This window comes from Chrysemys picta, chromosome 4, assembly GCF_011386835.1.
Source record: "Chrysemys picta bellii isolate R12L10 chromosome 4, ASM1138683v2, whole genome shotgun sequence".
Taxonomy (NCBI): Eukaryota; Metazoa; Chordata; order Testudines; family Emydidae; genus Chrysemys; species Chrysemys picta.
Genome location: NC_088794.1, coordinates 118,398,066 through 118,413,845, shown reverse-complemented (window position 1 = coordinate 118,413,845; position 15,780 = coordinate 118,398,066). Strand labels below are relative to the sequence as shown.

Sequence of the window (15,780 nt, the reverse complement as noted above, 5' to 3'; positions counted from 1 at the left end):
CCACTGCTAGAGGCCAGGAACCAGACTTGATAAATCCAGTAATTTGATCTGGTATGGCAAATCCTATATTCATTCAAAACTCTAGTCTTGGCCTGTAAAAAGCTGTTGAGTTCCAAGAAGGTGAACTGATGAGTGGAGGAGGGGGAAATGTTCATTGCTATTGGTTCATATGAAACCATCATTTGTCTATTTATGCAACTTTGAGAGAGAGAAGTTCTTTACCAGAGTTTCAGTTTTACACTACATTTACCCAGCAGGTGCAACCTAAGCTGACTTAATTTTTTTCCCCTTCACTGCTATGCTATGTCACCAGTACTTAAAGACCTTTCTAACTTCATAGACTTTAGCATAGTGTTATGTGAAACCAGATTAGGGGGATAATGCTAAGTAAATTTAGGATTCTTATAAAAAGTGAATGAATATTCTTCCATAGCTTTTTAATTAACATGGTTATAAGGGGGAGATACCAAAAAAGTAACTTTAAAACTTCACCTTGACATGGAAAAAATTGTCAGACCTTCCAAAATAATAACTGCAATACAGACAAAATCCAAGTTCTCAACAGGGCTGATGCCAAGGTGCTGAGTTTGTTGGTCACTTATTGTGGACATCTTTTAGTTCAGTACTTGAGCAGGTAACAATAGAATATACATGTAGTCAGTTTAATTCTGAAGACTACTCCAGGGTTACTCATGACTGTTGTGCTAAGTCCCTGTGCCATAGGTGCTGTAGCTGGCCAATAACTGTGTGCATATTCTGAGGAAAAATCATTCTGCCACTAGTTAGTGTATACTGTTGGGCAAGCAACTAACTTGCTCATATGTCATTGTCTTCCCAAAAATGAAATCTTTGGAATTGTCCAGCATAGCAGTGTTCCTAATAATTCTAGAAGACCCGTATGTAAACAACTTTAATTTTTTTTATAGAGGAGACTTAAACCATACCTATAAAATAATGTATCTTTAAAATATTATTGACAGCACCAAGCATTCAAAAATCATAAGTTGGGCTCACTTTAAAAACAAAAACAAAATTTAAAGTGTTTTATGGCTTTCTGGTTTTTGAGCTTTCAGGGGTCATGTTTTCAAGCTTTTCTCTCTAACCCGGAGGACTAGAAACTTACGTTTTTGTTTAAAGTAAAGTTTGAGTATCTTTTATTCACGACTCCAGGAGCTGGGGGTTTAATGAAAATACCAAATTGTGAGACTCACAATTTAATCATGAGAGTTGGCAGTGCTTGTAAAATGAGAAGCTTTAATGAAAGCTAATAGAAATGTCGTCCATTTTTAAAAAAATCCATAAAAATTCAGTGAGATTTAGATCTAAATATTTCCCTATGATGTTAGAGACTCAAACTGCAGTATTGCGCAAGTTAGTACATAAGAACCAACAATCAAACTTCCTATAACCAAATGTCAATCTAATCAGTCTTTTTCATTGCCCTAGCTGAGCGAAGTGCAATACAGGAGCAAGTAGTATATGGGCACTGGAAACTAAATTAGATTTTCAAATTCTAGCTTTGATATCTTAAGACTTTTAATAATCTAAAACCACTAATAATATAGTAAGGATAACATTAAAATGTGAATCTTATTTATCAAATATGTCCCTTTTTTATTTCCCTTCTTTATAGTGTTGCACGAATAATGAAACTGCAGCTTAATGAGTTTGTCGTAGTAAAACTCAAAAACCTGGCGTACAGGGAACAGTCCCCTGTGGTGGTGAACAGTTTGTTTGCTACATGTGTGTGAGAGACCGACTTTAACTTGGGGAGAAATCATGAGAGATCTCATTCCTGGTGGGGTTTTTTTTTTTCTTGTCAGTTTTAACAGCCATCGGAGGCACTGCAGACAGTGAGCCCTGCCACTTCCCCTTCCTGTTCCTGGAGAAGGAGTATGCAGAATGTACTGCTGATGGGAGGGAAGACGGCAGGCTTTGGTGTGCAACAACCTATGATTACAAGAGAGATCAAAAGTGGGGCTTCTGTGAAAGTAAGTAGCCAGATACATTTCTGTTTTCTTTCATCAAAGAATATTTACTGAACTTAATGGTCTCCTTATCCCTTGTGAGCAAGTGTCTCCATAAACATAAGGTTTGCACAGTAGAAGTAATGGGAAAGGGAGAGCCATCCTAGTGACATAGATAGTGTGGGAACAGCTATCATGTGGTACTCCCATTTCCTGGGCTCATGGAAACTGAAAGTGACCTTAATGGGTACAATTTAAGAGTTACATGGGGAATTCACTGTATACTTCCCACTGAAGTCAGTGGCTTGCTGCACAAATATGACCCTTTTGTCTCTTGCAGAAAGGAAGCCAAAACGTGTGTTCGAGAATATTTTATCTCTTTTTATCCCCACCTTCCAGGAGGATGATTTGAGCAGCATGGTGATAGCAAAATAAATGAAAGACTAGGCAAATGCACAAAAAAGAGTGGCTATAAAAACCCAACAGCCCATTGAGACAACTTTCTCCCTCATTGCCAGCACAACCTCTGTATCTTGTCTTGCAGTAATAAGATCATGTGTAGGGCTCTACCAAATTCATGGTCCATTTTGGTCAATTTCACGGTCATAGGATTTTAAAAATTGTAAACTTCATGATTTCACCTATTTAAATCTGAAATTTCAGGGTGTTGTAATTTGTAGGGATCCTGACCCTAACAGGAGTTGTGGAGGGATCGCAAGGTTATTGTAGTGGGGGTTGCAGTACTGCTACCCTTACTCCTGCGCTGCTGCTGGCAGCTGCACTGCCTTCAGAGCTGGGCAGCTGGAGAGCGGTGGCTGCTGGCTGAGAGCCCAGCTCTAAAGGCAGAGCTGCCGTTAGCAGCAGCGCAGAAGTAAGAATGGCATGGTATGGTATTGCCAACCTTACTTCTAGGCTGCTGCCTGTTGAGTTGGGCCCTCAGTCAGCAGCCACCACCCTCCAGCTGCCCAGCTCTGAAGGCAGCTGCGCAGAAGTAAGAGTGGCATGGTATGGTATTGCCATGCTTACTTTTGTGCTGCGGCTGATGGGGTGCTGCCTTCAGAGCTGGGCGCCTGGACAACAGCCACCACTTTTCGGCCACCCAGCTCTGAAGGCAGCACAGAAGTAAGGATGGCAACACCACGACTCCCCTAAAATAACCTCACAACCCCCCTGAAACTCCCTTTTGGGTCAGGACCCCCAGTTTGAGAAATGCTGGTATCCACTGTGAAATCTGTATAGTAGAGGGTAAAAGCACACAAAAGACCAGATTTCACGGTCCGTGACGCATTTTTCATGGCTGTGAATTTGGTAGCGCCCTATGTGACCAAGGAAGAATCTGCCATGAAGGCCAGCAGAAACAGATGTTTAAGAGACCAGCCTCTTGCATTTGATTAAACCACTTATCTTTTTTCTTTTTTAGCTGAAGAACAGTCTAATAAGAGAAGACAGATGCAGGAAGCAGAGGATGTTTACCACACTGGGATGAAAATCCTTAACGAGAGCAGTAAAAAGGCACAGAAGAAAGAGTAAGTCCATGCTTGAACACTAACATAGGTCTTTCTTGGGAGAAACAGATGACTTGGTTTGGTATGATGTCTTGTAACCAGGAAACAGTTTAATGAAACACTGGATTTTAGACTTGAGTGATACTAGAAGTTATATAGACTTAATTTTATATAAATCAGTCATGTGGCGTTGAGAATAAATGGTAATTGGAGAACATTCACAGGAGCAGAAACTCATGACAGCTTTCTTTGAGTAGATCCACAAAAAGTAGCCAGACTTTTTCTAGCATGTGTTCAGATAATTCTAACAATGTTAATTGTGCTGCTAAGCAGTGCAATTCTCTACTTCAGCACAACAGCCATTGTTTGTTTTTCTCTAGCCATGTAACAAGAGCTGGGCAGGAGGAATCTTTTTTTTGTTTGTTTGTTTTGTTTTTACACACACAATTTCAAGATTTTTTTTTTTTTTAAAAGCCATCCTATAGCAGGACAAACCTAAAACCTTTTGAAATCTTTAATGAAAAACAAGACACACACCCCTCCCCCCGCCCCAGCAACAACCTGAGTAGCTAATAGTCCAGTTGTTAAGATGCTCACATGAGATGTGGGAGACCCAGGTCCAAGTCCATACTCTGCCTGGTGAGTCCTTAACCACTTGTCTGTGGTTTCATTGAAGCTGCCATGTTTACATGAAAAGTTTTTGACAAATCAGCATTTTCTGAGTTAAAAATCAGAAAAAGACTTTGTAAAAAAATTCCTGGCCCTCTCTATACCTTACCTATACTGAGAGCATGAATTGTAGACATTTTTTTGTTGTAACATGTGGCACCTACTTAAGCAGCAGAGAGGAATATCTTAAAACAGCCCCTGCAGGATGTAACAGCTGCCCTGATATGAACTCTAAAAACTCAAATCTGGATTCACTGACATTTGACATATCCAATGCATGTTTGGCACCTTTGACTCTCCTCAAATCTTTTTCCTTTCAACTCAGGATCCCACTGACTTCTTCAAAGATTAGATTAACAAGATTCAGTAGGACCTTCTCTTCTCTTGCTTCGTTACTATGAAAGCACTATATATAACTGCAAAGTATTGATTATATTCTCTGTACTAGCTAATTAACTTATTTACTACAATTTAGTTTTGTATAACATAAATGAATAAATGCAAAAGAGGAAACCAAGGAAGAGCAAGGGTGAGATGAAACTCTCATTCTGCTCAGTCTGGATTCTTTGTGCTCCATCCATCTAGTAAATCCAGTTACCACTTCATGTCTACTCATGACAATGTCTCCTTCAGCAGCAATGTCAGGTAGTTCCGACTTATTATAAATACTATAAATCATGTGTATTACAGTAACATCTAGAGGCCACATTTAAGATCAGGGCCTCTTGTACTAAGGCACTCTACATAGACACAATAAGAGACAAAGACCTCCAAAAGTTTAGTTTGGGCAAGATAGAATGGGAGAAAGGAAGCATTATTCCCACATTACACATGGGAACTGAGGCACAAGAGGCTACGTGATTTATCCAAGGTCATGCAGGAAATCTTTGACAAAGCCAGGAATTGGACTCTGAAAATCTGGTTCCAGTCCAGTACCTTATCTGTAAGATCATCCTGCCTTTTGTGCTTTAAATATTATAGGAATTAGTAGTGGTGGTCTTTCAGTTTCAAGTCACTATACTCCCCTTTCTAAGGATATTAAACATAAGGCTACAAGAGAGTGGTGCAAAAGAAACCAAAATGGAGCCTGAAGCATAAAGATTTATTTACAGGGGAAAAGGAAGAAGTCCAGAGAATGGGAAGGAACATGGAAAGCAAACAAATAGGAAAAAAGAAAGAAGTGAGACAATTTCCTTTAAACTCTTCAGGATAGTTTAGTATCTTACACAGATTAAAGTATACAAAACAATTTTTTTATACATTAACCTGTTTAAATGATACCTTTTGGGGAATCAGTGAAGAAACCTTTTGTCTATATTTCAACCATGGATGTTGCAAAATCAGCAAAACTAATTTAGCAAAAAGGCCTTTTCCCAAAAACTTCTCATGGTTAATCTGGCCACTTCATTACAACAATAACTACGTAATCATTTTAGCCCAGTATTTGTATGGAATCCGTTGGTGCTTTTAGTTTAAATTGATTTAATATTGAAATGAATCAAGATAGTTGAGCTGATGCCCTCCGTTTTTTCATGCGACCTATGAAACCATTAAAAAACAGTGGTGATGGTAACTTTACTTTTGTCACTAGATCCTATGTCTGGTGTCTTCCATTACCAGAACAACAACAGAAAAAAACCTCTGTAGTGAGCAGGTGTCTGACTCTGAACTGTTAAAAAGGCTCATGAATAATATTAATTTATATGTTAACAATGTATGTGGAGGATTGTGAACCCATGGATATGCTCTTAATTTGGGTTTAATCATGTGAGGTTTTGAATATTATACTGTGTTTAAAAAGGAAAATGCCTGCGAATTAGGTAGTGGTAGATATAGAGTGGCAATTAGGACAGAGTGAGGCAGTGAAAAGTTTCCTCTGTACCTTTTAGCTTTACTGATAGAACTTGTTTTGTTTGTTTAAAGGTGACTAAACCTTTAATTACATTCTTCTTTAAGAGCATATCAGTATCTTCTGAAAGCAGCTGACATGAACCATACCAAGGCAATGGAAAAAGTGTCTTATGCTCTATTGTTTGGGGATTACTTGAAGCAAAACATCCAGTCTGCTAAAGAGCTGTTTGAGAAACTGACTGAGGAGGGATCTCCTAAAGGGCAAACGGTATGTATGCTCTAAAGCAGTGGTCTCCAAACTGTGGGAAATGCCTGTCTAGGGGGGTGCAGAAGAATGTTTGGGGGGGACGCAGCGGGGCCTGGGCCATTCCCCCTGCGGGTCACGGAAGGAGCACCACTCAGTCCCACTCTGCTTCCAGCTCAGCCCCGATCCAGCTGCGGCTCCACTTCCAGCCTCAGCTGCCGGCTCCTGACCCCAGCCATGGCTCCCAGCCACAGCTCCGCTCCCAAGGGGGCACGGTCAGATTACAGTAGGGGGGACACTGCTCTAAAGGGAGCTTTGTTTAGCCTTCATGTTGTCAGCTTCAGCAATGACCAAGGGCTGGATAAGCCATGAAGACTGACCTCCCTTCTCACCTCTAGAATGGGATGAGGAACGTTGATGGGGGAAACTGACTCTGCTTTTCCTTGGGCTATAAATGTTCTGTGGATAAACAGGACTTAAGTCTCTTGGGCTGCAATCCAGCACCTTTTTTGCTCTTAAATAAATCTGACATCTAGAACTGATGTTTTGACTTAATGACGTTTAGAAGGAAATATTTATTTATTTATTTTACACCTATGTGTAAGTAGCAAGTTCTGGTCTGGTCATCGCTTTAACTAACTACCAGCTTGGGTGTAGATCAGGAAAATACAGGCAGCTACAATTTGAAGACTTTAGACAACCAAATATCTTTTTAACTTCTGAGTCAATGGCCCGGTGTTGTTTGTTTGGCTATGGGATTTCCATAAAGATAACTGCTGATAGTTAAGCTCTTTCAAGGTTATGTAGGCTACACTGGGAATTTGACAACTGTTAGATGAAACATAATTGCCCTTTTAGTCACAAACATACATGTTTTAAATGTTCTAGAATTGTTAACCTTTTGGTTTCAAAGGCTGTAGGTATCAACACAGAATTTTCATTAAATATTTACACATACACTTTATGCAAGGTGCAGATACCTAATTTTGAAGGAAAGCCTCATCCTGACACTTTAGACTGAGATTTTTTTTCCCCCTCACACTTCTCTCCCTTAATTTCTTTTGTTGCCTCCATCCACTTACATTTCCTCTCATACACCTTAATGTCATTAAAGTACCTGCTCTAGTAGGAGGCTGAAAAATAATTTTTGTAGTTTTTGTTAGAATGTCTTTTATAAAAATATACAAACTTCTGGCAATGGAATGGAACGCAGCTATTCCTATAAATATAACCATGTGCATATACTAATCACATTAAGTGGGATTTTTTTTTGCTAGTCTAAAGGAATTATGCAGTCTAAACCTATGACCAGTAATGTATTACTTCAAAGATATCTTGCCCCATTCAAGTAAACTCCCTCACTCCACTCCATAACCTAATTCAACCCCTCTTCCTGGGAAAATAAAGGAATCTTGGAGCATGCTGTGTGAAGTTCATTCTCTTAATATCCATGTTCTGTCATACGAGTGGAAGTGATTCAAAGGCTTGTTAGCAGCACTGAGGTTTGTTTGTAACTTGTCTAAAGGGTAGGACTATTGTTTGAATGGTTGTCTAAATGAGTACTGTTCTCCTTCCCTTACTCCCCGGCCCTGCATCTGCAGCTCTGAATATCTTGAGAGCAAATGACAAGCAATAGAACTTTTTCAGTGACTGTTATGGTGTAGGGCTGCTGAGTACTGGAAATTTCAGCAGGAACATTTGTATCTTTTTTCAGTTACTAAAGATTGTCTACAAGAAAGAATTCTTGAGGGAGAGAGCTAGTGCATAGGCCCTTATTCACCTAGCGTACGGGTTCTCAAACTGGGGGTCAGGACACCTCAGGGGGTCATGAGGTTATTACATGGGGGGTTGTGAGAGCTGTCAACCTCCACCCCAAACCCTGCTTGCCTCCAGCATTTATAATGGTGTTCAATATATTAAAAAGTGTGTTTAATTTATTAGGGGGGTGACACTCAGAGGCTTGCTGTGTGAAAGGGGTCGCCAGTAAAAAAGTTTGAGGCCCACTGACTAGCAGTATTCATACTGCAGTACCATCACAACCATCTACACTGGAGGTTTTTAAGTGGAATTACATATTAGTCTTCATTTCAGGACACACACGTTTTGATCATGGGTACAAATGTCTGTAGATTAGTATTTGTAAACCTGTTGGCTATCCTGTCTCCACAATTTCAGGCAGTGAGGTCCAGATCAAGACTGATGCATGATTCATGACTTGCCCATAGCTGTGTTACTTCTGAAATCCTGTATGCAGCCATCAGTGATAACTGATCAGCTAATGGCTGCAACAGACTTCTGGTTTTGGTGGAATGATATTAACTGTTCACTGTAGGTGAAGTCTCTTGATTATCCTAACATGTCAAACTGTGGAAGTTAACTCTTATATTTGTGTGGGACACTGTATCTTCTGTGTTCTCTCTCTGCTGGCCCACACAGCTGTACCAGGTGGCAGAGCTAGAGCAGTGCTTATTTTTGTTTTTTTCTTCAGAAAGTTCTAAGTGTCATAACTAATTAGATTTACAATCGCAAATGATTACTGCCCAGTAGCAAAACTGATCATATACAAATAATGAATTAGCTCAGCCAACCAGTAAATTAAAGCAACACACCTGCCCCCAGGAATATACGCTCAAACTCTGCCCTGGCCGGATTTATGTCAAATAGATTTTGCAGCATACCTGAAAATCCATCAGCTCTGGGCTGTTTTGAACCAAGATGGGGAGAAAGTTCCACAATCCCAGAGCCTTCTTGGAGAACACCCTGCTGGCAGCTCCTTCTCTGTATAGAACTTAATTTTTTGTATAGAGCATTGAAAATTAAGTAATCCTTGCAAAACACTCCAGGTGAGAGAGAAGTTATTTCTGTTTTACTAATGAGAGAACTGAGGCATAGAGGTTAAGGTGCTTGCTTAAGGCAACTCAGCAAGTTTGTCAGTCATTATTAGATCTCTTGAGTCTTTGGCTTGCAGCCCTACGCTCCGGGGGATACCAAACAACATTGCCTCTTCTAGAACATAAGAGAAATCCATGGTAGCCTACTTGACCTTGGAGAAATCATGTACTTTATATTTAACAATAAAACATGTTGCAGCTGAATTAGACGTGGGGGTTACCCAAATAAAGTGGACTTTTTGGTCTGCTTATATGCACTCAAGTACCTGTTGTGTTTTCCAGGTCACTGCAGCTTCATAGCAGTATAGGTCTCTAAACTGTGACAAGTCTTTTTTCTTGTCGTTATAAACATATTTACCTTTTTTTTGTTCCTAGTCTACAAACCTAATCCTAAAACTTCCAGATATTCATTGACTTGTATTTTTATTTCAGGCTCTTGGATTTCTCTATGCATCTGGTCTTGGTGTTAATTCCAGTCAAGCTAAGGTAACTGTCAACTCTTCACTTTTGCTTTTATTTCACTTCAGATGCAAATGATTAATTATCTTCTATTCTTATTTTAGGCCCTGGTTTATTACACTTTTGGAGCTCTTGGAGGAAATCTGATAGCGCACATGATTTTAGTAAGTGAGATTTCATAGCTAATACACAGAACTAAAGTTAATAGAAATGCTCCTTTTTATCTAATTTTATATCTCCATTTTTAAGATCATGAATGTTTTATATTCTCTTAAAAGTGTAGGTGCACAGTTTTTAAACACTAGAGCATGTGTATACAGTGCTTCTTATTGCCTACCCATTCCATTACAGTTTAATTCATAGCTTCCACCTTCTGTGGAAGGTTTAACGCTTAGGGCTTGAGTCTCCTTTCACAACTGTTTTGTCCTTATTTATCTCCAGGGATTTCAGTGAAGTTACTCCAGAGTTACACTGGTATAAATGAGAGGAGACTCAAGCCCTTAAAAACCAAAGCAGGATCTTGTTTTTCTCCATATAAAACACACAAATAGAATATGGTATATAAAATGCAAAGCCTTTAAACAGAATATGTTAAATTGTTGCTCCTGAGGCATCAAAATCTGTTTAGTTGTTTTGTTTGACTTAAAACACAAGGCTCGTTGACTTCTCTTGCATTCATTTGTAGTGCCCTACCAAATTCACAGCCATGAAAAACACATAATGGACCATGAAATCTGGTCTTCCCCCATGAAAACTTGTCTTCTGTGTGCCTTTTACCCTGTACTATACAGATTTCATGGGGGAGACTAGCGTTTCTCAAATTGGGGGTCCTGCCCAAAAGGGAGTTGCAGAGGGGTCACAAGGTTATTTTAGGGGGGGTTGTGATATTGCCACCCTTACTTCTGCTCTGCCTTCAGAGCTAGAGGGCCAGAGAATGGCAGCTGTTGACTGATGGCCCAGCTCTGCAGGCAGGAGCGCAGAAGTAAGGGTGGCAGTATCATACCATGCCATCCTTTCTTCTGTGCTGCTGCTGGTGGCGGCTCTGCCTTCAGAGCTGGGCTCCTGGCCAGCAACTGCTGCTCTCCAGCTGCCCAGCTCTGAAGGCAGCACCGCCACCAGCAGCAGCGCAGAAGTGCGGGTAGCAGTACCGCAACCCACTTACAATAACCTTGCAATCCCCCCCCCCCCCCCCCCCCCTGCACACACACACACACAACACACTCCTTTTTGGGGTCAGGATCCCTACAATTACAACATCAGATTTAAATAAGTGAAATCATGAAATTTACGATTTTTAAAATCCTATGACCATAAAATTGACCAAAATAAATTTAGTAGGGCCCTATTCATTTGTGTTAGGAGTAATTGGCTGACATCCAAAAAATCCTTCTGACCTTGTATTTAACAGTACGTCTAATCTTAAGCATTTCTTCTGCTGTGAAAAGTTGATGAAAGTCGCACAAGTGCATCCAACTATTTAACTGCATAAAATGTCCAATAAGTGGCTGTATAACAACTGATGGTTCCTTGCTTTTGTATCTCTGCAGGGTTACCGGTACTGGGGTGGGATAGGAGTCCTTCAGAGTTGTGAATCTGCTCTCACTCACTATCGACTTGTGGCTAATCATGGTAAAAAAAATTCATATTAACGAAGGAGAAAATCTAGAATTACCTACAATATTTGTTGGGGCATACTTCAAAATATTTAGAATTTTATATTCTTATACTTCCATTAGTTGAACATACTGGTAGGTTAGCTCTTACAGATATTGTAGACTAATTTATGATAACTTCTTCCATGTATAATCTTTAAATTTAAGATTTTAATTCTAAAGGATGCCAAAGTACTTCACAAATTGATATTCCCAGGCAGGATTAATCTTATAAATTAACTCATCTTTCTAGAAAAACTTAATAGATTTTTGTATTTATTTCAAAAATATCCTTCGAATTCTGGAAATTCAGAGTTAATGTTGGTTGTGGAACCTAAACTGTCTTGCATTGTGCACCATCCATGTACGGCAGAGTCACAACCAAAACTGTCTACTCCCCTTTATCACCTGCCTACAATACACAAAATCATAGGATAACTAGTTTGTTCTTGAGAAATACTTACTCTAATGTACAGGCGTATTTGCCCATTTTATGGGATCGGGGTGGTTGTTTGATTTCAATAAAACCAGTCTTTTTGGTGGTGTGCCAAAAATGTAGCACTCAGTTGAAAGTTGTCTGCAAATGGCTTACTTTATATGTCTTAGTATGTTAACTTCATGTTGCTTTACTTGTTTTTCTCATCTTCTTGTCACCAGTGGCTAGCGATATATCTCTGACAGGAGGCACAGTTGTGCAGAGAATTCGCCTGGCAGATGAAGTGGAAAATCCAGGAATGGCCAGTGGGATGCTGGAGGAAGATTTGATTCAATATTACCAGTTTCTAGCAGAGAAAGGAGATGTACAAGCACAGGTATGATCAGTATAACACGATGGGGTTGGACTCTTCCAGAGGCTGTTGGAGCAGTTGCAAATGTGTGAAGCTCTCAAGAATCCAGTTTTTTCTCTTACTCCCAGACTAACATGGTTACTAGAGCTGATCAGAAATTTTTCACTGAAACTTCTTTTGATGGAAAATAGTTTTATTAACATTTTCAGGTATTTGTTGAGAAACCAAAACATTCTTGGTTTTCAAACTTAATTCCACCAATAAAAATTGACGAACAAAATTTTTCTTTTTTTATTCCTCTTTTGATCAACATTCTAATGGTTGCTTTCCTCACACCCTGAGGAGGAGAGAGCTTTGCAACACTCCAACTCCTCTGGCCAGTGTAGGAGCAGAAATGGCTGTTCTGGAGGGAGCGTTGGCCAGAAGGACTGTCACAGTGCAGGGCCTTCAGGACAGAGGAGTAGAGGACTGCTGAGGGCCTTGGAGAAGAGACCAATATCACCATAGTTAGGTATCTTGTCTGTGGTTGTAAGGTGGCTAGATTTAACTAGAAGAACTGTCGTCTGTAATCATGAATGTTTTCCATCCCCCTTTGTTGCTGTTCTCTGCCTCTGTTTGGTAGAACCCAACAGAATTCTACCTAGCATTACATTAGAAATGTTCACCCTAAGGAATAAACATGGCACAACACTGGAGTGGCCTTTGGACCAACAATATACCAACCATGTATGGTAGCAGTGACACAGTTAAGTAGAAGCCAAAGGATCTTTGGTGGCGTTCAAAAGTGATCTTGCAGTGTTATCTAAGATGCTGTAGTTAATTCTTGTAACTATATGGAAATACTCCATTCCTTAGACTGCTGTGTGGTCACTGATGGCAAATAATCCATTGCATGTAAAACTAATTGTTTTCAGTCAAGTTAGTGGACAAGTGTCCACATCACAGCTGTCATTAATTGGCTCCTTTGTTAGCAATCTCAGCAGAGAGACCATTGAAAATAAAGTAGCCTTTCCAGGTCAGGTTTGGGGCACACTGGTAGGGCCACGTGGAGGAAGCTTGGCCTACCACTGCCCACATTGTATCTATTCTCTGGGTAGAGGATTTTGCTGTCTGCAGAGTGTAAACATGACTCCCTTCCACTACATTTAATCCACATTAACAGAAGAAATCAGGAAGAACTGAGAGATGACTGACCATAACAAATAAAGAATTGAGAGGATATGATTTTTAAAAACTAGGGTAACAAATTCAAAGATGTTCAATCTTTTTTTTATATCGTAACAAGGATCTTAAACCTGGGGCAGCCAACTCATTTGCTTTAATCACCCTTTTGCCTCAAACTGTGGTAGCTACTGAAGTAGAATAATTTTGTTTTCAAGCTTAATTCCTTTAATCTTTATCTCTGATAAACAATTTGGTATGCTGTTTGCTGTGCATGTGATTAATTTTCTCAATTTGTAATTGTATTGCTTGTGTGTAAAGCTTCTGTATACAGGGGCACACAATGCTTTAAGTTTTCATTTATTTTTCAGGTTGGCCTTGGTCAGTTACATTTACATGGAGGAAGAGGAGTGGAGCAAAATCACCAGGTACCCATTTTATGTCATTACTGGCATTTATGCTGTAGTGATAAATATAATGATTTACAAGAGAGTAAATTGTCTAGTCCTCCTGAAAAACTAAAACTGTTGTCTAAACGTTGGCTTGATACAGCAATGGTGACTGGCTTTCTTAGCAAGTTGTATGCATTATTCTGATTGGTAGAAGGACCAGATTATTTCCCTGCCCCACATTAGTTGAAGACATTGGAGATGAAGTCAAAATACATGGCGCAAGATTCCTGTACATAAGAGACAACAGGCTTCATTGCACATCTCTGTGACTGAGTTTTTGCATGTGTAAGAGGCTTTTCTTGGTGTGCTGATGCATAGTTTTGAAACTAGAATATGGCCCATGTTGTTTACAAGAATTGTTGCCATACAATAAATATACTCTTTCATGGCTGAATAAACAGCAAATGGATGTGTGGCTTTCAGTACTGCCAGGTGTTCACAATTCCCAGCTCAGTGCGGGGTTGGCTTATGCAATAGGAAGAAATTGGTTTGCTGCGAAGGCAGGCAGAATTTTTAAAAAGCTTATGAGATGGTAAATGAAGAGCTGGTGCAACTCAGACTCAGAGTGGGCATGTCGTGAAGATGATTATTCCAGACTAATTCCCAACAAGAGAGTGAATGAACTCTGCAGTTGTCTTTAAGTTAACTTAAAACAAAAACATCCTTTGTTCAGCATTGTTTTTGATCCATATGTATCGTTCAGACTGGGCACAGCCACAGAGTCTGCACTGAAGATGGAGGCAATTTGAAATACCTAACGTGCAGTTTTGTGACTGCCAGGGTGATCAAGTGTTCCCACTCGCCTCTCAAGTATCAATCAAGAATTTAAAACCAAGAAGGCCTCTTAGAGCCAGCAGCTAGTTCTGGTCAAACTGAACTTTAAATTTAGCCAACTTAAATGAGCTTTCCCTATTGACATCAAACAGTCCTGGTATTCAGCTCAGAATAGTACAAAATCAGATCTAAATATCTACCCAGACTGGAAAACATTCTATAGACACACATGTCCCTGCAATTAAGTTTTTTGGGATGAGTTAGGCTAGGCTAATAGGGCTCAGCTACATAGACTGCTCACAATTGGAAAAATGAGGCATCGCCTCCCTGAATTTTGGAGGCATGCCAGGCCCAGAGTGGCTGCTGGTCTAGGTATGCAAATTATGTGGGGGAAATCTCCTATTATGTATATTTAATCATTCAGTTGACTTGGGCAAAATGTCTAATTAAACAGCTCCTGTTTCCCAATAGTGACACTCAACTTTGTGTTAAAATCTTGGGCAGGATTTTGGCCATTCTGTGCTTAAAAATCATGAGCCATTCTGCAGATAGAGGAAGACCAGGCAGGTTTCATGCATGGCAGGTTGTCCTCAGACATTGTGTGCAGCCTTTTCTATGGCAGCAAAAAAAAATGCACCTGGGGGCAGTGCTCTCAAAATGTATTATGGAAAAAGAATTGTAATTATAGAGTGAATTTACCTTATGCAAGTGCCTAGAGAATTCATCTTCTGAAACAGGTTGATATGAAGCTGCTTTGTAAATTGAAATGAATGGCATTATTTCTGACCCCTCTTGCTAACTCCTGGCATGCCAAGGGATGTTCATCTTCATGTTGGAACCTTTACTGTACATCACAAGCAATATTTGGTAATATACCTGTTACCAATGGAGTGTAATATAGAATCTATAAACACTATTTTTTTTATGGAAAGGAAAAGCTTTTATTGACTAAAATACTTTTGGATTCTTTCTCACAGAGAGCATTTGAATACTTCAACCAAGCAGCTAATGCTGGTAACTCACATGCCATGGCCTTTCTAGGAAAGGTAAGACACAAGTATTTTCCAGAGCATGCAAATGTGGATGACTGTTTCATTGGGGGCTGCTGGGTACTCTCCACTTTTTGAAAATCAGGATGATTATTTAGTTGCCTAATTAAAGACTTGAGCTCCTCAATTAGGCATTCATTTTAAAACAAACAAAGCCTCTTTAGAGAGACAAGGAGGGTGAAGTAATCTCTTATTGGACCAACTTCTGTTGGTGAAAGAGAGACACTTTTGAGCTACACAGAGCTCTTCTTCAAGTCCTAATGCTTTAGAGGAAGGTGTAAGAAACTTCACAATAATCTGTCTCCCTGAGCAGCCACA

General features: G+C 39.7%; 1 protein-coding gene across 2 annotated transcripts in view; it reads left to right on the top strand.

The window, feature by feature from the left end:
- Positions 1-15,780, top strand: part of SEL1L (SEL1L adaptor subunit of SYVN1 ubiquitin ligase) — a 54,651-nt gene that overhangs the window by 15,786 nt on the left and 23,085 nt on the right. Inside the window, exons 4-12 of one of the 2 annotated variants that reach the window (XR_010600714.1) lie at positions 1,824-1,991; positions 3,388-3,493; positions 6,098-6,260; positions 9,560-9,613; positions 9,691-9,750; positions 11,134-11,215; positions 11,896-12,532; positions 13,559-13,615; positions 15,391-15,459. Coding sequence is in view for 1 of the 2 variants with exons in the window: in XM_005311155.4 (XP_005311212.2) it covers positions 1,824-1,991; positions 3,388-3,493; positions 6,098-6,260; positions 9,560-9,613; positions 9,691-9,750; positions 11,134-11,215; positions 11,896-12,050; positions 13,559-13,615; positions 15,391-15,459 (914 nt within the window). In the remaining variant the exon portion in view is untranslated. The remainder of the gene's footprint in view (positions 1-1,823; positions 1,992-3,387; positions 3,494-6,097; positions 6,261-9,559; positions 9,614-9,690; positions 9,751-11,133; positions 11,216-11,895; positions 12,533-13,558; positions 13,616-15,390; positions 15,460-15,780) is intronic. The other variant, XM_005311155.4, reaches the window with a different exon arrangement.